Genomic DNA, 25189 nt, shown 5'->3' with positions numbered 1-25189 from the left:
ACAGAACAATGTAAGTAATAAGTCATTCTGAACAGTGTGTCTCTCACTAGGTTATGCTGCCCTCGGATAGTAAGGGAACAGAGTGTCTTTCAAGGCTATGGATACCTTTGAAAAATATTTTTTATTTTGTGCTTGTTATGGTGCAAAACACTGTCTGCCCTTTCTTTATTAAAAATGTGGCTGAATTTGTGTGTCTCAGTTCCAGTCCCCATGGCCACCAACAGGTCATGTTTTGAGGATTTCCTTAGTATTTCCAGGTGAAATAATGTATACTCCGTGCATCAGGTATCATCACAGGTGTTCTTTGTATGGGATATCCTCAAAACATGACCTATTGGCGGATCATGAGGACTGGAATTGAGAAGCACTGGCTTATTTGATTCTCCTTAGCAGACTGCCTTGTATCTGCTGTCTGCGTGAGATGTCCTTTGGGGATTTTTTCCCTCTTGTCTACCTCTGTGTAAAAGTAGTTATCTTTAATGCTGAGACATCAAAAACTCTGAAGGCCTTAGGTTTTCCTCTGAGTAGCAGGTAAAATACTTAAAGATTTTGAACATTTTAAATTCAATTAACAAAAAAAAAAGCAAAGGCATCCAGCCAAAGCCATAGCCAAATTTTTTATTAAAATACAAATCACCAATATACGCTTATTACGGGAAATGCACATAAAGTGCTTTTTTTCCTGCACTTACTACTGCATCAAGGCTTCACTTCCTGGATAAAATGGTGATGTCACGACCCGACTCCCAGAGCTGTGCGGGCTGTGGCTGCTGGAGAGAATGATGGCAGAGGGACACTGAGGGACACAGGGCACTGGAGGGACACTGAGCATCTCTCTGCCATCATCCTCTTCAGCAGTCACAGCCTGCACAACTCTGGGAGTCGTGTCGTGACATCACCATTTTATCCAGGAAGTGAAGCCTTGATGAAGTAGTAAGTGCAGGGAAAGCACTTTATAAGCATTTCCTATAATAAGTGTATATTGTGATTGTATATTGGTAATCTTTATAACTTTTGGGGGCCATACAATATTTTAATAAAATTTTGTTACCGGACTTCTCCTTTAAGCTTGCAAAATTGTGAATGCAGCTGTGAAGTAGAATGCACCTGAGGATCAGTATCAGGTAAGTAATGTAATTGCCCCAAATTACTCTGAAATGTGCGAGAATTGTAGCAAATGGCAACTGAGAGACATTTATTATGCATATTACACCAAAAAGAATAGTAAAATAAGAAGCAAGGGCATGGCATGGGCAGAAAGGAGGCATGGCTCCAAAGTATTTTCCTTTTAACCTTTCATGTAGGTTAGCTTTATGACAACAGTAAATTCACAAATATTTCAGACAATTGTACAGGTCACCCCATTTTCTTGTGTAAATAATGGCATGGTTATTCTCACTCTTTCCAGTTCAAAAATCATGTATTTGTACCTCAGACAAATTCATCTCTTCCATCTCTGCCAGTGTGGGAGCCTTGAGTAGGACACGGGGACGTGCTCGTGGCGGCGCATTTTCGGGAACGGAGAGGTTAATACAAGATGTTGACTTCATATCAGTGGAATAAGCATCCACAATACAAGGGAGTGAGCCAAATCCTAATAGAGAGTAAATTATAAAAGTATATATTATTCAGGTTTATAAAAGAGCAAAGCTGTCTACGCTGTATCTACAGTATATCAACATTTTGGGGTTCGTGGGTGTGTATGGGTGCTGAACTATAAGTGTACAGGAGCAGTGTTTGGCACTATCTTGTAGCCGCTGTGTCATTGTAATTTATGTTACTTGTGTTTGAGTATTATTTAAGCACTGTGTATCATACTTCTATGTCCTATGGCACTGTTAATTGGCAACTGTGTGCCAATTAAGTCAATTACTGGAATGTTATTTGGGCAGTTTATGAGTATTATCTGGCCATTTTCTACCAGTCTGTAAATGCATTATGGGACTGTTATTTGGGCACTCACTATGTGTGGGTATTATTTAAATATTATGTGGCACTGTTATCCGATTACTGTTTGGAGGTATTCTGCTCTTTGTGGCACTATTACTTGGGAATTGGGTTTCATTATCATTTAAGTTCCACATAGCACTGTCTGGGGATATTTGGGCACCATATGGTACTGTGTATTTTGGCCACTGTATAGATCTAAAAGTGTCACTGTCATTAAAAATTTTATTGCAGAAATCAATAGTACAGGCGATTTTAAGAAACTTTGTAATTGGGTTTATTAGCCGAAAAATGAATTTTTATCATGAAAACGCAATTTAAAGCTCTCCCCCTGTCTTCATGGTTTTCCTATGGAGAGAGAAAGTAAAAGCAGCAAAACAGGACAACAATGAGTTAATTTACATTCACATCGCGAGCTCTCTCCTCTGACAGTCACCACTGACCTCTCTGACCTCTAATTAGGGCTCTAAATAGCTCCCCCACTGAGCAATCCTTTGTTCTTGGCTCTCAGCTGCCCGCTAATCTCGCTCCTTCTTCCTCCCCCCTTCATAGACCAGACAGATCCGACTGATGAAAAAACAGTCGAGATTTCCTGATTCTGAGCAGTGGATGACAGAAAGGAGAGGAGACCTGGGAAAAGTCTTTTTACATGCAGATAATGGCATATTTGTCTAATAAACCCAATTACAAAGTTTCTTAAAATCGCCTGGACTATTTATTTCTGCAAAAAAAAATCAACGACAGTGACTCTTTAAGGACCTTTGTTGTGTGTCACACATGCAGAATTGTTCTCTGAGCTGTTCTTCTATTCCATTCTACAAAAAAATGTTCATCGGTCACAACACATCATTTCACTAAGGATATGCCACAAACCATGATCCAAAATCTAAAGTGGGACCCTGTAATACTGTACCTTTCTGTCCTCGTCTTTCAGTCTGCACAGGACGCAGTTTTGGTTCTTGCTTAATCTCCTCCAGAATCTTTTCATGGAGACTTACTTGTCTGAGAGGCAATGGTGGAAGACTCCGTTTAGAAACCTGCAGTGAACAGAACTGGTCAGTTTAGAGATCATGCTCCTCCACTCAGTGGAACACATGAGACAGTCTGTCTTTACCGGTTTCAGAGGAGGACGAGATCTGATGAAATCTAGGATCAATTCATGTGCATCCTTCTTGACCTTCGGTGGAATGTCTCCCCCAACCTACAAAACCCAGGTAGAGGTTTTTTTATTTTTTTTATTTACAGCAAATGATTGCACTTTGTTACAGTACATCTATACAAGGCCCTTAGATTCTACATTACTTCATCTACTGCGTTGCTTCCTTGTTACGAATGTTTCTTCCCCTGCAAACACCCTGCTGTACCAGTCTCCTGAATGGAACACAGTCAGATATTTTATGATATACGCTCAGTTGTGTTGCAGTAATGCTGTTACCCCAAATGTTGCCTAGTGACCCTTGTATAAAGCGGTTTAGAGAGGTGCCCTCTGTTCTGGATCACTTGGCCAGTGGGGACCATAGTTACTAGAAGCGTATCTTGCACTGGAAAATCTATCATGTGCTTTGCTTTATTAGGGCTCATTCACACTGAGCAATAGACGAGGAATTGAAGAGGAATCTGCTCTTAATTTCTGCTTGAAATATGTACAGAGCAATGTTCCATTGTGTTTATTGGGATTTCCGCTTTGTTGTTCACACTGCAGAATTTTCTGCTGCAGATCCGCTTTCTGCTCAATGAAGTTACATGTCACTTCTTTGGCCCCGTTCACACTGAGCAAGAGCAGCAGAATCCTGCCGTGCTCAGTGTCCTGCTGTGAGTAAATGAGAGGGCGTGCCCGTCTGCTGACGCCGCTCTCCACTTGAATGACATGTCACTTCTTTGAGCAGAGAGCGGCGACAACGAAATTCCGCCGTTCTTGCTTAGTGTGATCAGGGCCTTTGGGCGGATTCTGGTAGAGGAATCCTATAGAAGTCAATGGGGCTCCTATTCTGCCAGATCAGAATAGAAGAGGAATTTCAAGCAGAAATCTCTTTTCAATTCCTCATCTTTTGCTCAGTGTGCATGAGCCCTAACAGAGGCAATTCATAGATTTGAATAGGAACTGAGCAATACTCTATTACTTCCTTAGTGGCACTACAGGGTTCAGCTTCTAGGTGTGCCAATAAATCACAGTTGATAGCTGGGGGTCCCCGCAGGGGAACACTCTGTTATAAGCTTACTGTCAAGGAACTATTCTAAAGGCCCTTTTAAACAGGCCAATTATTGGCAAGGACCCAAGGGTATTTTTACATGACCTGTTCTTCTGCCATCCGCGGCCACAAACAGGTGCCAATCAGTGAGATCGGTGCTTGTTTGTAGTGCCTTTAATTGCACAGCCATGGCGCATAAACAATTTGTGCACCCATTTAAAGCGATTGTACCGTCTCACAATGCAATTTTTCTACCCTGTCGGTGCTGGCACTGTCCCTTTTTCAAGACACTCCCTTCTTCCAGCCCGCCTCCAGGGCATACAGCACACCAATGCACAAGAGGAAATTGGCGACGAGTGCAGGAAGTGAGCGGAATTTTGAAAAAAGGACCTCACCAGCACCACTTTGCTGCTTATGGCGCTACATTTATAGCGCCACACAAAAGATGCAATCAGATGGGTGGGCGGTTTTTCCGCTCCTAGGATAACTTTCACATGGGCCGATTATTGACCAATTGAGCGTTTCCAGGAACACTTGTTGCCGTCAATCGTCCCATTGAAAAAGGACAATAAGACAATCATCCCATGTAAGAGCTTCATGCTCAGTAGCATCCATGATTTACTGAACGTGTGAATGCCCCCTTAACAAGTAGGGCTTTTTCAAAGCAAAAACCCCACAGAGCTGCCATTAAAGCTTCTATAATGTAATCCCAACAGTCCATATACAGAGTACCTGGAGCATGACTGCAAATACCATATTGTACAATTGTGTAGTAAAGGTCCAGACATAGTGGTTTAATCACTGATTTTGCAAAAAAAAAAAAAAATGATGACAGTTTTGCAATCAAAGAAAAAAAATACTACATAAAATAGAGAATATCTTCAGTCACATAATTCACCTGCTGGATAGTACTTACCATAACCTTGCGCAGTTTGTAGTTTCGTGCCCTGATGTCTTGCATAAGCATCTCAAATGGAGTGAGCTGGTACTCAGTGGGCAAAGAGTTAAATGTTTTCTCGCGCACCTTTTTCAGCTGTACCCCATGTCGCAGATCTCTCATCAGCTGCACCCACAAACGTGCCTGTAGAGCGCAAGAAAACAAGTGTGACGTGCACAGCACTGAGCACACGGTAGGACGGGAACAGCTGTGTGATGCACATACATGACACAGCACATACTGTGCAACACACAGCACAGAGCAGAGAGCTACACACACAGTGAAAGAAGCACTGCGGAATATACAATGACTGCAAGACATGGTGATGTACACAATGACTGCAAGACATGGAGGTCCTGAATACTCACATCAGGGATTAACACAGGTGAATCCATCACAACATCTCAGGGAAAATAAAACCAGCTGGTCTCATGAGTTAGAAGCTTTCAGTTCTGGCCAGTAGGCCACAGAGTTGGGTGTTACCAAATTTTGCTTGAAGTTAGGCTTGGTTCACACTGCATAGGCTAGGGCTACATTGAATCATCACTGCTAAGCAAAGGAAATGTGCTTGCCCTGCAACTCAAAAGCGGCTGCTTCACAGCAGTTGCAAGATGGTCATTTGAGATCACCCCTTGTAATGCTGCGTTTACACGAAACGATAATTGGCCCGATCGTATGATTAACAATGTCGGAGTAACGATTTTTTTTCATAATGGTCAACGTTTAGACGGTACGACATATCGTACAGAAATTCGTTTTGCGATTGCTTAAGCCTATCTCACACATTGGTTAAATTGGCGAACGACTGTTTACACGGAACGATCTGCGAATTTTTTGCGAACGATGAACGACGATTTTTGAACATGTAAGATCAAAATGAACTATTTCTCGTTTGTCGTTTGATCGTTCGCAGCGTTTACACGTACAATTATCGTTCGAATACAATCGTTATCGTGCAAATTCGCACAATAATCGTTTCGTGTAAACGCAGCATAAGGGTCCATTTACACAGAAAGATTAACTGACAGATTTTCTGCCAAAGATTTCAAGTCAAAGCCAAAAACAGACTATAAACAGAGATCAGGTCATAAAGGAAAGCCTGAGATTTCTCCTCTTTTCAAATCCATTCCTGGTTTTGGCTTCAAATCTTTGGAAGATAATCTGTCAGATAATCTTTCTGTGTAAACGCACCCTAATGCTAAGTTTACACGAGGCGATTATTGGCCCGATCGTACGATTAATGATTTTGAAGTAACGATTTATTTTTTTATAACGATCAGCGTTTAGACGGTACCATATATCGTACAGAAAAATCGTTTTGCGATCGCGCGCCTGCAGCCCGGCCCGCCAGCAGCCAGCCCCTCCCCCCGCTCAACCGCAGCCCCCTGCGCTGCCCCGATCGCCACCCCCGCCGATCCAATCGCCCCCTGCCGCCGCTCCTATCACCACCCCCGCCGCTGCGATCGCCCGATGGCTGAAGAGGGGAGCTGGGAATTTCAAACGGCTCCCCTTCAGCCAATCAGTGCTGCCTTGCATTGATTGGCTGAAGAGGGGAGTCGGGAATTTCAAACGGCTCCCCTTCAGCCAATCAGTGCTGAAGAGGAGCACTGATTGGCTGAAGAGGAGCCGTTTGAAATTCCCGGCTCATCTCTTCAGCCAATCAATGCGCTGAAGAGGGGAGCCAGGGATGTCGGAAGACCTGCTGCACGGAGCAGGTAACGTATGCTCGCGGGCTGCGGCGGTGGGGGCGATCAGAGCGGCGGCGGGGTGGCGATTGGAGCGGCGGTGGGGGTGGCGATCAGAGTGGCAGCGGGGGTGGTGATCGAGCCGGCGCAGGGGGCTGCGGATGAACTGGGGGCCGGGCGGCGGGCGGGGCTGTGGGCAGCGCGCGGCCGGACTATCGCGCGACGACTGTTTACACGGAACGATCGGCAAATTTTGCGTTTACACAGAAAGATTTATCTGACAGATTTTGGAAGCCAAAGCCAGGAATGGATTTGAAAAGAGGATAGATCCCAGTCTTTCCTTTATGACCTGATCCCTGTTTATAGTCTGTTCATGGTTTTGGCTTCAAAGATCTGTCAGATAAATCTGTCTGTGTAAACGCACCATTAGTCGTGACGCAACATGACAATTTTTGGTCACAATCAAAATAGCTATGTAGCTTCAGCTTAAAATTTGTGTAACCTGCGAAATATAACCTCAGGCTATGTTCCCACACAGTATTTTTGCTCAGTATTTTGGTCAGTATTTTGCAACCGAAACCAGGAGTGGATTAAAAACAGCTATGTTCACACCCTGATGAAATTCAGTGGATGGCCGCTATTTAATGAAAAATAGCGTTCTTTTAAAAGGTGTTGTTTTGAAATAGCGGCCGTTAATTACTGTTATATCTAGAGATGAGCGGACCGTCAGACTTTTAGTTCCGATGGCATCGGCGCTCTCTCTGCATGCCTTTGATCCCGGCCGCATAGTTGCAATCCCGCGAATATGCGTCCAGGATATTCCAGGGAATTTAACAGTGATATCCTGGAATATTCTGGCCGCATATTTCTGGGAGTGCAACTATGCACCCGGGATCACAAGCATGCAGAGAGAGCGAACTGCTTTCCGACCAAAAGTCCGAACAGTTTGCTCATCTCTAGTTATATCATGGCCATCCACTCAATTTTAACAGTATTTGGTCAGTTCTTTGCAACTAAAACCAGGAATAGATTAAAAACACAGAAAGTAGGGATGGTCCGAACCGAGTTCGGTTCGGGTTCGTATGAACCCGAACTCTCGGTAATGATTCCCGCTGTCTGCCCGCTCCGTGCAGCGGGCGGATCCAGCGGGAGGACTGTCTGGAAAACTGGGATACAGCCATAGCCATAGGCTGTATCCCAGTTTTCCAGGCGGTCCTCCCGCTGTATCCACCCGCTCCACGGTGAGGGCAGACAGCGGGAATCTGATGCCGAGCGTTCGGGTTCATACGAACCCGAACCTCGGATGGTTCGGACCATCCCTAACAGAAAGGCTAGATTCACACTGGACGTATCCACAGTGGATCTTTCGCTGCAAGTTTGCAGAAAAATCTGCTGCCGATACCTCTCTTGTCAGTATCAATGTGATTACATACTCGCAGCGGGATTGTCATCCCGCTGCAAGTATGTAAGTCCTGCTCCCATTAAACCCCCGCCGCCGGGAAGATACTTTACCTGCTCCACAATCTGGCTGCATCTGAGGTCCTGCGTAGCCAATAAGTGGCTGCAGCGGGGCCGGGCACTGATTGGCTTCTTGGGACCTCCAGGAGCTGGGAGCCTCAGATGCAGCCAGATATTGGAGCAGGTAATGTACCTTCCCGGTGCCAGGGGGTTAATGGGGGTGGCACTTACATACACGCAGCGGGACTCGCATCGTGAAATCTGATGCGGATACGTCTAGTGTGAATCTAGCCAAAGGCTATGTTCACACACTGCTGAAATTCAGTGGATAGCTGTAATTTAATGGCAAATAGCCATTATTTTAAAACAATGGCCGTTATTTGCCATTAAATGGCGGCCAATCCATTTCAACAGTGTGTGAACATAACCTTTCTGGGTTTCAATTCACTCCTGGTATTGGTTGCAAAATACTGAGCAAAAATACTGTGTGTGAACATAGCCTTAGGCCGCCACTCCTATTACACGGAGTGACAGGCAGTAGACCTCCGTTATCGGCATCGGGATTCTGGTTCCTGTTGTAAACTGTTGATCAGCCACCATTGTGCATGTCGGCTGATCATTGTTTTACAACACGAGCTATTACACAAAGCAATTATCGGCCGGTGATCGGCCAAGTACACATAATCGATTTGTGTAACAGTACCCTAGGAGTATGCAGATTTATGCAGCCACATAATTCTTTATTGTTTGTTTTTTTACCCTAAAATATGTTGTATGTTTTTCAGTTTATTTGTATAGATTATAAGTGACGTTAAAGGTGAATCAAATTCCAAAAGTATTCTTCTTGGTGTTTTTTTTTTTACGTAACAAAAACCTGGACTAAAGTGTGAAGAATTTTTATATCCACTGTAGTGAAGCAAAATCCACCTGACAAGGGGGATGTGGCTTGTTAGAAAAATCATGGTTTAACTGGAAAGAGGAGTGGCTTAAGATGGAAATGAGTGCATCAAAAAAGCAAGCCAACTAATAGTTGTTCCAACTTACTACTAGTAGTGTAAAGAACACAATATAATAAATCCTAAATTTCTTATACGGCATCAACCACTGTAAAAAAAAAAACTGGTGCATTCCTAGACTGTCAAATAAAAGTTTTCCCTATTTAAAGGAGAAGTCTAGACAAAACAAAAAAATCCATAGCAGGCAGAGGGGATGGGAACATAATAAAGAATCAATACTTACCTGCCCCTGTACCCCTGCAGAGCTGCATGACCACTCCCAGACACCTGCCCGCCTCCTGCAGCCGCCACTCCTGCCATGTCAAAACCCGATTCAAGAATGTCTGCTCAGCCAGTCAGTGACTGGGATGGGACATTGCTGCAGTCACTGACTGGCTGAGTGGGTGGTTGAGGAGCTGGTAAAGTGGCGCTGGGAGGCACAGGGACAGCTAAGTATAGATTCTTTATTATCTTCCCGCATCCTCCAGCCTGCTACTGTATTTATTTTTTGTTTTGGTTGGACTTCTCCTTTAAGAATTAGACAGTGTTAGTAAATTCCCCTTTGTGTGAAGCCATGTGGTGTTTGTAGAGCAATATGACATACGGATTCATATGGAAGAAACACTGTAGAAAACTGATAGAACACTGGTATATACATAGCATTAGAAAAGAACAGTCTTATCAATAGTGACTAAAATTGCAGTTCAATTACATCATTCCTTCTTCTTACCCAGTCTGTGTTCTGCAGATTCACAAGTCCGTCTGGTTCTGCCTCCTCCACCCTTATCTTCTTCAGCATCTATCAAATCAAAACCAGCATGTTATGCAGAATGTTTGGGGAGAAATATCAGCTACAGATCATGTTGGACTCCACTCTCACCTCTTTGGCTTCCCGTATTTTGTTGAGAAATGCTTGAAGTTCGACAGTTTCTGCAAAGAGTGCTCTACAAACAGCCTGGTAGTGGACTGGTGCTTCCTGGGGCTCCGGAAGATGGGATGCACAGAAGCGCAGAACTGCTGAAAAACTACGGACCACCTTTGGAGGACCTTCTTCATCTTCATCCTCTGTTCCTTCATAGCCCTCATCTGTCATGACCCCCTCGGAGTCACTGGCAGCCATGAGGTCGATGAGCTGCTCCAACTGAGGACTGAGCTCTCGCTCCTCACTCTCATCGAGCCCCCAGTCCAGTGCCCGGTATATGGTAAAGCCCAGACACTGTACCATCTGCAGAGGTAAGCAGGAAATAAAAAATATATATAAGACATTAACATATTAAGATTATGTATATATACATATATATATATATTTTTTTATTTTTTCATAATCATAGTCTCACTCCAGTAATATAATTATAACACAAATACAGTACAAAGAAAAGTTTACAGCTGTGCAGTACTCACCAATTGTTGTGAAGAGGATTTATTGTAGATAAAAGATGCACAGACTAATGACCGTTTTACATTTCACAGTTTTCTCAAAGCTTTAAGAAAGGCCGTGAAATGTGAAACAGAGTTTGGCCTATGCATCTTATATCTACAATAATTACTCTTCACAACAATTGGTGAGTGCTGCAAACTTTTCTTCATATTGTATTTGATACAACAACTATTTCTAAAACATGTGCAACAATGTGCACCACCTCTAGTGTTATATCAAATCCAAATGTAGTCTTCTTATATTATTTTACAGCCAGCTGAGCTGAACAATCCCCCCTCTCCCCTGGATAGACGTGCCATGCAAACAATCACAACATGGTAAAAAACATACACATTTTCCTGCAATGTAGCTACTGGTCACAAGGTTTTCACAGGCGATTTGGTTAAAAAAACATCATGCTGCCAAAAACCACTCTGCAAAATTGAAGTAACTTGCGGTAAAGTGTCTGAATTTTAGCAGAGTGGTAACTGGCCACACTGCACAGAAACTACGTGTAAACCCAGCATTAACCCTTAGAGGACCCGGCCAATTTCAATTTTTGCGTTTTCATTTTTTCCTCCTTGTGCTTAAAAGGCCATAGCACTTGTATTTTTTCACATAGAAACCCACATGAGCCCTTATTTTTTGCGCTACTAATTGTACTTTGCAATGACAGGCTGAATTTTTTCATAAAGTACACTGTGAAAGCAGAAAAAAATTCAGTGTGGTGAAATTGAAAAGAAAAAATGCATTTCTATTATTTGTTTTTTTTTTTCGTTTTTACGCGGTTTGCCCTGGTGTAAAACTGACTTGTTATATATGTTCCTTAAGTCGTTACGATTACAATGATATGTAACATGTATAACTTTCATTGTATCTGATGGCTTGTAAAAATTCAAACCATTGTTAACAAATATATGTTCCTTAAAATTGCTCCATTCCCAGGCTTATAACGCTTTTATCCTTAGGTCTATGGGGCTGTGTGAGGAGTAATTTTTTGCGCCATGGTGTGTTCTTTCTATCGGCACCTTGATTGCGCATGTGCGACTTTTTGATCGCTTTTTATTACAATTTTTCTGGATTTGATGCGACCAAAAATGCACAATTTGGCACTTTGGGATTTTTTGCGCTTACGCTATTTATTGTACGAGATCAGGAATGTGATTAATTAATAGTTCGGGAGATTACGCACGCGGCGATACCAAACATGTTTATTTATTTTTATTTATAACATGGGAAAAGGGGGGTGATTCAAACTTTTATTAGGGGAGGGGGCTTTTTTATTACACTTTTATTTTTACTTTTACACTTATACTAGAAGCCCCCCTGGTAGACTTCTAGTATAAGTACTTTGATCTCTCATACAGATCTATGCTGCATAGATATGCAGCATAGATCGGAGAGATAGGCACATTGATTGAGCAATCGGGTGCCGAGCCTGGATCAGCACCATTACGGCGCAGACCCCAGACGGGGTAAGATGTGTGGATCGCTCCTCCGGGACAACGTCCCGGAGGAGCGATCCACCCCACTAGACACCAGGGATCAGCTGCATCAAGTAATCGGATGAAGCTGTCAACTTTGACAGCTGCATCCGATTACTTTATTAGCGGGCACGGCGATCGGGCAGTGCCTGCTAATAGCCGCGGCCCCAGGCTACGAGCAGCACCCGGGACCGCGGCGGTTCAGAGCGCGGCCCCGCTCTGACATGGAGGCGGCCCTGGACATACGGGTACGTCCAGGGTCGCCTAAGGGTTAATCTGATCATATAGAAAACATCACAGCCATTGCCTTTCTTAATTCAGGCAATATTGAGTTGTCGCAGCACAGGTATAGTTCTTTAGCGCTGCCCTACATTACAGATTACAATGATCTAGTTTCTACAAATTGCTCTAAGTGATTGATGTCTACAATACCATCACGATTCTTTTTTCTTCTTATTAACATTTACTATACTTCTCCCATACTCTTATTACTTGAATGATCTTCTTGTAGCATTATAATTAGCAGTATGCCTACGGGAATAGCTATAATGGGTGTAGAGGTAGAAATATCACCCAACCCCTGGAGTTTTTCCTGGGCCCTATAGTCCCTCCAGTATTATAAATGGTGCATGATAGGTAGGTGGCCTCATTACAGTGCTAGTTCATCTTTCATCCTTCTAGTTACTCATTCTAGTTCATCCTTAAAGGGAATCTGTCATCTCCAACCCATCCTCCTCAAAACCCTAAACTAAATTCATCTGTAAGTAGGATAAAGGATGCTGATTCCAAATCTGTAATTTTCAGCTTTCTACTCCTTTGCCCTTTGTATTTCACCATTGAATACCTACAAACTGGGCATCTTGATGCCTAGAGAGGACTACTTTGCTCAAGAATATAATGCAGAGGACTACCTTCACTTCTTCATTTGTGGGTTTACAGCAAAGGAATGCAAGTATATAGAACGATAAAAATTGCATATAGAATCAGCATTGTATACTCTACTGATGTATAATCTACTGATAACTTAAGTTTAGTGGGTGTTTTGGAGGTGACCAGAAACAGGCCTTGTATAGAAAGGAGCTTTCTCCTCCTCCTCTCTGTTCTGCTAATATATAGGCAAGAGAACAAACAGTACCAATTACATGGTCTCCTAACTAATGCCCATGTAAATTATTGGTTCAATGATGAGTAATGTTTGTTTCTTAAGTAAAGTCCATAAGAAAGACATGTGGAGGCTTATAGGCCATTCCTGCTCTACTGGGAATTCTGTGAAGAAAGGATATGCAAAATAGCTCTCACACCACTTAGGCAAAGTGGTGTCCCTTTAAGTCAGTGTTTCACTTAATCTAAGAATCTTATAACATTGACTGGGGATCTCTACTAAGCCAAACAATCTCTCCAAAAGGAAAGACTTCCCATCTGCAGACAGCTGTTTGGGGATTGTTGTCCTCTTTTCAGTGCAGAGCAAGGTGTTGGCTGGCTAGTGAGAGGTCTATGAACGTGGGTCCAAGGGATACAAATTCTTCTTAGGCCACATTCACACGTTCCGTGTTCCGCATGTGACACGGACATGGATTGCCTGTAACAGAGTCCTCTTTTTATTTAGGTTAACTAGGCATCATGTTTTCCAACTACCCTATGTACTGTGTGCTTTGGTAGTCTGAGACATGCCCCCTGCTCTGGGACCAGCACTGATCATCTGTGCATAGAGTAATCTCAGGCTACCTAAAAATGGAGGAGACATAAAACTGGGAAAAGAGTAAATAAATAAAAAAGTTACTTTAAAGTGTCACTGTCATTAAATCTTTTTTTTTACAGAAATCAATAGTACAGGCGATTTTAAGAAACTTTGTAACTGGGTTTATTAGCCGAAAAATAAATTTTTGTCATGAAAAAGTAGTTTGAAGCTCTCCCCCTGTCTTCATTGTTCTCCTATGGAGAGAGGGAAATGAGACACCAAAACAGGACATCAAAGAGTTAATTTAAAGCTACATCACCAGGCAACACTGACTCTCTGAATCTCTGAATAGCACTCTGAATAGCTCCCCCTTGTGTAATCCTTTGTTCTCTGCTCTCTACTGCTGACTAATCTCCCTCCTCCCCCCTCCCCTCTCCATAGCTCAGACAGGATCTGTCTTATTGAGATTTCCTGATTCTGAGCAGTGGATGACAGAAAGGAGAGGAGGGGGGAACCTGGGAAAAGGCTTTTTAAATGCAGATAATGGAATTTTTGCCTAATAAACCCAATTACAAAGTTTCTTAAAATCACCTGGACTATTGATTTCTGCAAAAAAAAAAATTTAACCACAGTGACACTTTAACTTTCCATTTATGTAATGTGAAATTTTGCTCACAAACTAAAGGGTCTCTATTTTTTATTCCGTTCCATCTGTTCCCATGACAGCTTTTTCCGACTCTTGAATTTCAGATCTTCATAAATATGTAGCAATATGGGAAGATGAATTCCTTATCCGAAAATGGATTTCATCTTCCCATATTGCTACATATTTATGCAGATTTAAAATTCATGGCAACATGGCAATTGTATTATTGTGCTGCATGTGACATTGAGGCTACTGCAAAAAATCGAACCCAGTCATTGTGGTGGTGTTGTGGTATTACCATGATTTTACTGCATTTTACTTAGCTATAGATTTCATTTCAGCTTCTAAGTCAAAGGCTGGAACTTGTGGTGCCACACTATTAAACAAGTAGGTGTGCTCATCTTTCCTACGATGTACGGTAAAACATAAAAGAATATCACGTGTACTATGATGTGAGTAGGAAATAGAGCATGGCTGGCTGTGAATTAGGGGATAACCTAACCACAATGCAATTATCCCATTATAAATGTAATACTAATTAAATTCCTATCCAAATAAGGTTGCTATTAAAATGCTTACACTTGCAGGAAATGAACACGTTTACTACAACAGAACAAAGCTTGAACCTTAGAAAATCTGAAGACTGGGATTGCTGTAGAACAGGGCTTAACACCTAAAAAAAGTCTAATAAAATATTTATATTTTAAGTTATATGTTACAAGATGTTTGATTCCCCCTTTATTGTTATGTAGAAACATATCACTAAATAGGCAGGTTTGCCCTTCAGGAATCTGGGAAAGCTGGGTAACAACCCCTATTTCATGTCAGTCATAATGACCATCAACTATCCCTGACAGAAGAGGGCTAGGACTCATTTTATAACATTGTCACAGTATGATCTGCATTTCATGGCACAGTTCCCACACTTGGCCAAGCATGTTACCTGATCTGGTTATAATTCTTACCTGCGTCTCTGTGAGTGATGAAAGGGGGGCACTCCCAGGAGTCCCTAGCGACAGAAAAGACAACATGCATTATTCGACCTGAGAGTAATACATAAGACATAGTATATCATGAGCATCTTTGGTATATGTACCCAATACACTGATGGTTAAGAAAAAAATTGCTGCAAAATTGGCTAATGTAAAGCTTAAAATGACTCTGTACCCACAATCTGCCCACCCCAAACCGCTTGTACCTTTGGATAGCTGCTCTTAATCCAAGATCTGTCCTGTGGTACGTTCGGCAGGTGATGCAGTAATTTGTCTTAAAAAACAACTTTAAGGGTCTGTCCACACGTACAGAGTCTGGCAGGTCCTGGCAGTTCCCTGTCACTACATACTTGCAGCAGTCTGAACGACCGGCCCCTTAACCCCTTTGGCTCCCGCCCTGCTGTGTCTGTATATACGTTACCTGTCCTCGCTGCACGGGGTCCCGCTGTCCTGCTCTCCCGCGCTAGCCAATCAGTGGCTGTGGCTGGGCAACACACTGATTGGTCGGGCGGGAGAGCAGGATGCCGGGACCCCGTGCAGGAGACAGGTAATGTATATACAGACTATAACGCCTGGAGTAGTGGATCCACTGGACCGTCACCAGCGATGGCACTAACCTCCCCAGGGAGCGGAGTCTAAGGGGCCGCTGGTTTTCACCAGAGCCCGCCGCAAGGCGGGATGGACTTGCTGCGGCAGGCGACCCCCAGGTCGCTACCCCTGGCTTGGTTGCTGGTGACGGCAGGCGAGGCGTGGCAGGAGCAGTAGGCAGGAGATGGTGCTGCAGAGGTCAGTGGACGTAACCGCAGGTGACAGACTGTACACCGGAACAGTGGTGACGCAGGGGAACAGGGACCAGGAATAAGGACTAGGGACCAGGTGGCGGATAGGAATCAGGAACAGGGACTAGGAACCAGGTAGCGGACGGGAATCAGGAACAACAGGGAGCTGGGCCAAATGCTAAGGAAGCATGTAGAGGCTCCAACACTAAGGACAGGGCATGCTGGGATTTATAGGGGAGTGATTGGTGCCACTAACCAATTAGGAGCACACTGCCCCTTTAAATCTGAGACAGCCGGCGCGCGCGCGCCCTAGGAGGCGGGGACGCGCGCGCCGGCCGGCACAGACCGCGACATGCACGGAGGAGAGGTGAGGCGCCCCAGGGGCCGAAGCAGCAGCAGCGCCGGGTCCCTACACAAGGACCCCGGCGGCTGCACGGGACAGGAGGCGGTCGCGGCGGCCGTGACAGTACCCCCCCCCTTTGGCCTCCCCCTCTTTCTTGCCTGCAAATGGCACAGGAAGCCACAAAGTCTTTGACATCTTGGGATAGACTGGGCCACCAGTAGTGGCGAGCGATCCGTTGGCCGGTCTTACGGACTCCAGGGTGCCCGGCCTCCAACGAGGAATGTCCCCACTTCAAAATACCTCTTCGAAGCGCAGGGTGAACATGAGTCTTTCCGGGGGGTACTCTCCGAAGAGTGGAGGTGACGACTGGTACTAGGCAATCAGGCGGTAAAACGTGGCAAGGGAATGTGGGTCTGTGGACGAGGTCCTTCTGTAAGTTCTCCCGGTGGTGAGAGGACATGACCTCAGTCTTGGGTACGGAGAGAGGGTACACCTCGGCAGAGAAGGCATCCGCCGAGTCTTGGTCTTCTGCCGGTAGGCCGGATAGAGGCTTGGCAGGGACAGAAAACGACATAGTACACTTGGTCTGAGGTGACTTGAGACACTGGTTGGAACAGTCCTGACCCCAACTGAGAATCTCCCCGGTTCTCCAGTCCAGCTGAGGGGCATGTTCTTGCAGCCACGGGAGTCCCAGGAGGACCGCAGGGGAAGATTGGGCAGGACATAGAAGGATATCTCTTCTTGATGTAAAGGACCCACCTGGAGGACTAAAGGTGCGGTCTGGTAGTACACACGGTCGGTAAGAATTTCGCCCGTGACCGAGGAGATAGTCAGGGGCCTGGCTAGTCGGGTCACGGGTAGCCGCCATCTTTGGACCAATGTTGCCGCAATAAAACTGCCTGCTGACCCAGAATCGAGGAAGGCAGTAGTCTGATGATTTTGTCCTGAGGGAGTCCGGATGGAAACTGGCATAGACAGACTTGGAAAGGTGGCATTCACACCTAGGGACACCTGTCCCACCGGACCTAGGTGCGAGCATTTTCCGGATGTTTGGGGACGTAGGGGACATCCCAGCCGGAAGTGATCGGAACCACCGCAATAGAGACAGAGATTCCGCTCCAGGCGCCGGATTCTTTCATCAGGCGTCAGGTGAGCCCGTTCCACCTGCATAGGAATCTCAGGAGAGGGCTGGGACATCGAAAGGTCAGGATTCTGGAAAACCGGCGCCAGCTGGGGATGGCGACGGGAACGGCTTAGTAAATGTTCATGCCGAACCTCCTCCTCCCTCTCCGAAAAACGAGTATCAACTCGGGTGGCCAGTAGAATGAGTTCGTTCAGGGAGGTAGGCAGGTCTCGGGCAGCGAGCACTTCTCTCACTCGACTAGACAGACCCTTCTTGAAGGTGGCCAATAGGGCGGCCTCGTTCCAGTCCAATTCAGCTGCCAGGGTGCGGAACTGGATGGCGTAGTCACCAACAGAGGAGCTGCCTTGAGAGAGGTTGAGGAGAGCAGTCTCGGCTGAAGAAGCACGGGCAGGTTCCTCAAAGACGGAGCGAAACTTGAATAGGAAGGCCCGGAGATTGGCAGCAACAGGATCATCACGGTCCCACAGTGGCGTGGCCCAGGCCACTTTAGAGCGCTCGGTGGAAAACTGACTACTCAAAAGTTCAATGTGCATGGTGCACTGAGTCAAGAATCCTCTGCACAACTTAGAGTCCCCAGAGTACTTGCTTGGGAGAGCCAGTCGGAGTGAAGAAGAAGCGTCAGGAGGTGGTGTGCGCTGGGCAGTAGTCTGCTGCTGTAAGGCGGTAGTGAGTTGCTGGATCTGCTGCGACTGTTTCTGGATTTGTTGCGCCTGCTGAGTGACCACTCTGGCGACGTCACGGAGATCAGGCACCTCGCCGGGATCCATGGTTGGAGCCTACTGTAACGCCTGGAGTAGTGGATCCACTGGACCGTCACCAGCGATGGCACTAACCTCCCCAGGGAGCGGAGTCTAAGGGGCCGCTGGTTTTCACCAGAGCCCGCCGCAAGGCGGGATGGACTTGCTGCGGCAGGCGACCCCCAGGTCGCTACCCCTGGCTTGGTTGCTGGTGACGGCAGGCGAGGCGTGGCAGGAGCAGTAGGCAGGAGATGGTGCTGCAGAGGTCAGTGGACGTAACCGCAGGTGACAGACTGTACACCGGAACAGTGGTGACGCAGGGGAACAGGGACCAGGAATAAGGACTAGGGACCAGGTGGCGGATAGGAATCAGGAACAGGGACTAGGAACCAGGTAGCGGACGGGAATCAGGAACAACAGGGAGCTGGGCCAAATGCTAAGGAAGCATGTAGAGGCTCCAACACTAAGGACAGGGCATGCTGGGATTTATAGGGGAGTGATTGGTGCCACTAACCAATTAGGAGCGCACTGCCCCTTTAAATCTGAGACAGCCGGCGCGCGCGCGCCCTAGGAGGCGGGGACGCGCGCGCCGGCCGGCACAGACCGCGACATGCACGGAGGAGAGGTGAGGCGCCCCAGGGGCCGAAGCAGCAGCAGCGCCGGGTCCCTACACAAGGACCCCGGCGGCTGCACGGGACAGGAGGCGGTCGCGGCGGCCACCCGGGACGCGGGAAGCCGCCGCGGCCGTGACACAGACACAGCAGAGCGGGAGCCAAAGGGGTTAAGGGGCCGGCAGAATTACATACTCGCAGCAGTCTTTCAGACCGCTGCGAGTATGTAGTGACAGGGAACTGCCAGGACCTGACAGACTCGCAGCGAGATTTACGCTGCGAGTCTGTGCGTGTGGACAGACCGTTAAACTTGCAGCCCTGTGCCAAGCTGGCGTGGCCTAGACTAGAGTAACTATGCATTAGGTTGGCACAACCTCTCTGTCTGTCCTCCCCACCCTCTCCATCATTAGGAATGCTCCAGGCAGATTTTCTCCTATTCCTCACCTGTGTCAGCACATCACATGGGCTGGATTGTTTAGGCACCTGCGCAGTTTTCACTGCAGAGGAATAGGAAAAATCCTGCCAGTGGCATTCCTAACCTTGAAGAGGGTGGGGAGGAGGGACAGAGGGGCGGTACAAGGTTAGGGCGCAGATACTCTAAGCCATGGCAGTTTGGCACAGGGCTGTAAGTTTAAAAGTTGTTTTTTAGGACAATAACTGCATCACCTGCCGAGCGGACCCCAGGACAGATATTGGAGTAAAAGCAGCTATCCGAAGGTACAAGTGGTTTGAGGGGGCAGATTGTGGTTACAGAGTCGCTTTTACCTGCTCACACACTCATTATTCTAGTTGGTGCTGTATTTTAGATGCAATGAAATGGTTAATCAATGGGCTGTGCCAAGACAATGAGCTGTGGATAAGGTAACAGGATGCTCCAACACCTTCACTGAATTCACTATTTGCGTTGTGCTCTGCATTCAGCACAGCAGATTCCCAGACAAACCTGAACAGATGCCATACATAACACATAAGCAGCCTGCTTCAATGAACATCAGACTATGAATACACACAAATTTTGTTAGGTCTAAAAAAAAGTTGTAACAAAAACCTAATCCCTATTTAATGGCGTTTTTTCCCCAAAAAAATATTGTGAATTAGTGTAATTGTGGTAAAGAAATGCCAACATGCATGCACACATGACACTTATTCTCTGGTATTTTTTTTTTATTATAGAAGCCTATGAGAGGAAAAAAATGACACAGTTTCTCATTAAAAAAAAACAACAAAAAACCTATACCCAGGCCATGCTGTTGAAAAACTGCCACTGAGCCCAAAAACACCACTAACACCCCCCTCCTAAAACAAACAAGCAAACAAAAAAATTAAGAGGGTATGGTTCGCAGCAAATTCTTCAGCTTCAGCAAACAGTTATCGCTCCTGTCCTCTCTATACACATTAATGTTCGGCACGTTCTTTATAGAGGAGAGGGGGTTAGCCGTCACCAGACAGAGAACAAAGAGCTTGCACATTGAGAATCTATCGCTCTTCACCCCTGTCCCCACGGACATCTGTCGGTGGCATCTCGGGAGACCCCAATACCCTTTATATTGTCAGTCATACTTCCACCAGTGGCGGGTTCATCGGGCATTTCTATAGAATGCATGGAAACCTTTAGTAACTAGATGAACAATATCCAAAGAGTAATGCAGGTGGTATGAGAGAGAAAACTATACTGATACATATACAGTGTTGTTGTATGCATATATTTTTCTCTCATAACACCTGTATTATTTTTTGGGATATTGCTAATAACAGAGTATTTCCTTTCCTATGTTTGATTATTTTGACTATTTTTCATCTATAGTCTGAACTGTTAACTAGAGATGAGCGAATTTACAGTCCAAGTGAAGCGAATCGCTGTGTTAGCTCGGCAATCTACTTATCTGTTAGTTGTTTTTGAAGTCCATGCTGCTCCATTCTGGGTGCGTGGATAAGCTGGATCCAGTTCAGGAAAACTTCTCCTAGGACTGGATCCAGCTTTTCCAGCCACCCAGGGTGAAGCGACAAGGTCTTTAATGGCAGCTGGCTGATAAACCGATTGCCGAGCTAAGAAAGCGATTCTCTTCATTTGGGCTGTAAATTTGCTGTTTACTATGCTGTTTACTATGCTGTTGTGACTCCGCCTTTCCACCCTCCCTAGAAGTTCCAGTTTTTGGTGTTTTTTTTTGTCTATTTAAACTTGCTAGCCTTGCTTGTATGTTATGCACATTTTTATATCTGATGAAGGGGGTTTATTCTCCTAAAACACGTTATATTTTGTGTCATATATAATAAATTCTTTCATTTATCTATATTTAATGTCTGAGAGCACTTTTTTGGACAGCGCTGACCCTGCAGTACCTTTGCTTTTCTCCTGTATTTTACCTTTGTTTACACTCATTGTAAGTTATAGATGGAATGAAATAGAAGGGAGATGTTTCTATTCTTCTGTCAATTTAATTTTTAAAATATTCAGTTTTTTGTTTATTAAACAATATGGTTGTACCGGCAGGTGATGTCCTAAATGGTTGTCTGCTTAGTTATGCACTGATACCTTATATGATCATGTATTATTGCATAGTCAGATTTGTCTTTCTGGGCAGATGCCCCTGCAAGCCATGTAGTGGTGGCTGTACTGCTGGTCGCACAAGTTTCCATGGGAATCAAGGAAATCTAAAAGGTCTTTGTCTGAAAAGGAAAATAACTCAAGGACTTGTATTTACTGGTGAAGATATGGAATACATCACCTGCTTTACTTCAAAATGAAAAGCTTGTTTAAGGCCCCGAGGACTAAAGTCTTCTGCATAAAGCAGCACTTAATACAAACATTATGCTTGTTTGTTTCAAAACCCATTTAAATACACTGAGTAAAGTCAAACATCCTACACAAACATGACAGCTCTGCCAGATACTCATGCAGTCAGAGCATCAATTTTATTTGTGTATGCTCAGTGTCAGGAGATTACTACAAAAGCCTCCCTCACACAAAAAAATTTGCCTATCCTTACAGATAGATTTCCTCAACAGGCTCATCCTGTAGAGTCCTTTAAGGTACTACAATATAAAAAAAAACTTGCTACATAGTACATGAATGTGGAAAACCATAATCTGGTGAGAGATATGAAGATGATGTTCTTTCAGTAAAGAAATAATTAACATGGTGATTGCTAGTTATGTACCTCCAGAAATAGCAAAAACACAAAGAGCTATTCAACGCAAATAAACATGAGTAAGAAAAATAAACCTGGATAATGAGTACATCAATAGCCTGGATAACAGGGTGATAACTGTTCCATGTGAATGACCACATCGGTCTGTATCTGAAGGGCCTGAGGCTGCACTACAGCACTCTCTCGTTCTCAGTTTGGGTGCGGTTTTGCAGTTCAGTTCCATTGAAGTGAATGGAGCTGAATTGTAATACCACACACAACCTGGTGGCAGGGGTGATGCTGGTTTTGAAAAAAAAGGGTTGTTTTTTTTAGTCATGGTAACCTCTTAATATGTACAAGTCATTATATCTTAATGTATAGCTTTTCTAAAAATAAAATACTTGTGGTTTTTCTTTTTTTTTATAAAAAAGAAAAGAACATCCTATTATATTAACATAGTAAATGCCCCCCCCCTCAACACCCCCCCCCCCAGCTCGGGGGTACAAGCACAAACAAAAAAAAACTACAGTTACCAATTCTTCCACATCTTATAGAATCTCTACTTCTAACCCTTCGCTGATGGCCAGTCATAACTTTTAATCACATTGACTTGACTTATCCATTCTTCTTTGGGCTAGGCGAATTTTCCCCTCCAGTTTCTCAGTATTACCAATCTTGCTACAAAAAACAGTCTTACCAACAATATACTGCCTAATCTACTATCTGGTTCCTCCCCAAAAAACGCTATTTTGAATGATAATTAGCCTCTAAAAAGTTTTTCCGTTTCCAAGCTTACCTCTGTCCAGTACTTTTTTATACTGTGACATGTCCAAAACATATGGGTCATATCTGCCTCTTCCTCCCTTATCCCTACCTTATGCATAAACAGTGGAGAATAATGTACTCTATGCAGAATTTTAAATTGTGTAAGCTTATGCTCTTGATTTTGTGATACCTTTCCCACATTTTTAACAATACTCTCCCACCTAGTGTCAGTGAATACTCCACATACCTTCTCCCATTTTCTTATCTGAACAAGCAAAACCAATACGCATTTTTCTCCTAATAATATTTTGTATATCCGTGACGGGAGACCCCTTCCCTTTATCAACCCCATAATTCTATTAATTCCCTCATTATGTGAAATTTGAAAAATCTCTTTATCCTGTGACTTATTAAATGCATTCCTTAATTGTAAATATCTAAAATTAAAACCCCAATTCTCCCTCCATCCCGCAAAGATATTGTCTATCTTTCTAAGAGAGCCCTCCTCAACAAAATCTTGGACTTTACTATGGCCACACTTCCCCCAAACCCCCTGGGCAGATAGTTCCAAAAACTCTGGGAAATTAGTGTTGTTCCATAGCTCCGTACAGGCAAAACTACCTCTTATATTACAGATTCTCTTAGCTTCCTGCCAGATTCAATGTGTCAATCCTCCAAACCTATCTACTCCCTTTGAAAATAGCCTTATCCCACCTGATTCTGACCAAACAAATATACCCTTTTTCCCTTTGTTTCAAACAATTAGCAATGATCCATCCTAAATCTTTATGTGAAATTATAAAGGCCTTTTAAAAAAAAAGCCAGAAAATACAGAAAAAAATCTGGCAGGGCAAAACCACCCCTCTCAATTTTGGGGCAAAACGCAACCTCACCCTCTTTCTTCCCCATATGAGTTGGTTAAGAAGAACTTCTATTTTCCTAAACCACTTAGCTGGTATCCAGATTGGCGAGGCCGCCAAATAAAAAATAATTTGAGGGAGAAGGACCATCTTGATAAGAGCTATCCTTACTGACATTGATATACGGAGTCTTGACCATACCATTACCTATTTTGCTATTTTTTCCATCAAAGGCTCCATCTTTATATGCTGATCCCATATAAAGAGGGATCAGCAGCCAATGTTATCCCCAAATACTGCATTCAGTTGTGCATGTTGCTTACAGCAATACAGAGCATACAGGCCATAATTATCAGACAATATAGTGTTACACATGGAAACAGACACTGCCAAACATCTCCCTTTATATTAGCTTCCTGACCACTATGAAAAAGTATTGGGGTTTACTGAAGACACACCTGAATTATTAGTGATGTATTTTAATCCCCATTTTATATACAGGTGTCTATATAAATAAGGCATTCTGAGCTACACAACTCCCTGGAACATGCTTGTCAATGTTGTCACTTACCTATTCAGGCTATGCATGGTGTCTTGTGGATGAGTAATGTTAGGGTTATGATAATCTGCAGTAATGTATTATTATAAAACATGAGTAATGTCGGTGCTATGATACTCACTGTGTGCATGGCTCTAGTCATTGAGCCATGTAAATAATATGAATGAGTAGTGACAGATACAAAACCACCCTAGCTAAACAAATCACTTATGATACTGTATATTAATCCACCCAGACTGTCAGTGGTGTACATTGATGTTGTGGAGGCTCCATAGTAAATATATAAATTAGGCTTTCAGGTTTCGCTTGACACCAAGACTCTCTTGGGGTATGTTCACAGGCCGCAGATCTGCCCAATTAACTTCAATAGAGAAGTCAAAATCTGCAGCAAATCCACAACAAATCTGCAATGCCTGAATCCTCAGGGTATATCTACACTTAATTGATACACTGCAGACTTGCTGCAAGGAATTCCTGTAAGAAAAATTGACAGCACTTTTAGTAGTGTCATGTATTGTGGATTTACTGAGGGTTTTGCCTATTGATTTAGTGGGGAAGACAAAATTATCTATAAGGCTATGTTCACACAGTTTTTAGTGCCATCATTTTAGTAACAAAAAAAAAAAAATTAAATATAACATTAACATTAAGCAACTAAAATTCTGTATATAGCATGATTATATAAAACTGTTTATTCAAAACAACATAACACTACACACCACAAAAAAGGTCTAGTCAAGTTAAAGCGAATGTACCATTAGGTACATTCGCTTTAACATGACCAACAGATAGATTGGCACCGGCGCAGGTAAGCCGATGCCACGGCCCATTATTT

At 44.1% G+C, this 25189-nt stretch overlaps 1 protein-coding gene across 1 annotated transcript in view; it reads right to left on the bottom strand.

Annotated features, from left to right (window-relative positions):
- Positions 1-25189, bottom strand: part of SPIRE2 (spire type actin nucleation factor 2) — a 48357-nt gene that overhangs the window by 8228 nt on the left and 14940 nt on the right. Inside the window, exons 2-8 of the mRNA XM_069966067.1 lie at positions 15402-15445; positions 10092-10436; positions 9942-10010; positions 5053-5217; positions 3062-3148; positions 2861-2984; positions 1431-1594 (exon numbers count right to left, since the gene is read on the bottom strand). Of these exons, the coding sequence (XP_069822168.1) occupies positions 1431-1594; positions 2861-2984; positions 3062-3148; positions 5053-5217; positions 9942-10010; positions 10092-10436; positions 15402-15445 (998 nt within the window). The remainder of the gene's footprint in view (positions 1-1430; positions 1595-2860; positions 2985-3061; positions 3149-5052; positions 5218-9941; positions 10011-10091; positions 10437-15401; positions 15446-25189) is intronic.

Source organism: Dendropsophus ebraccatus, chromosome 4 (genome assembly GCF_027789765.1).
Source record: "Dendropsophus ebraccatus isolate aDenEbr1 chromosome 4, aDenEbr1.pat, whole genome shotgun sequence".
Classification (NCBI taxonomy): domain Eukaryota; kingdom Metazoa; phylum Chordata; class Amphibia; order Anura; family Hylidae; genus Dendropsophus; species Dendropsophus ebraccatus.
Note: the sequence above shows the minus strand (reverse complement) of the source record. Positions and strands in the feature narration are given on the sequence as shown.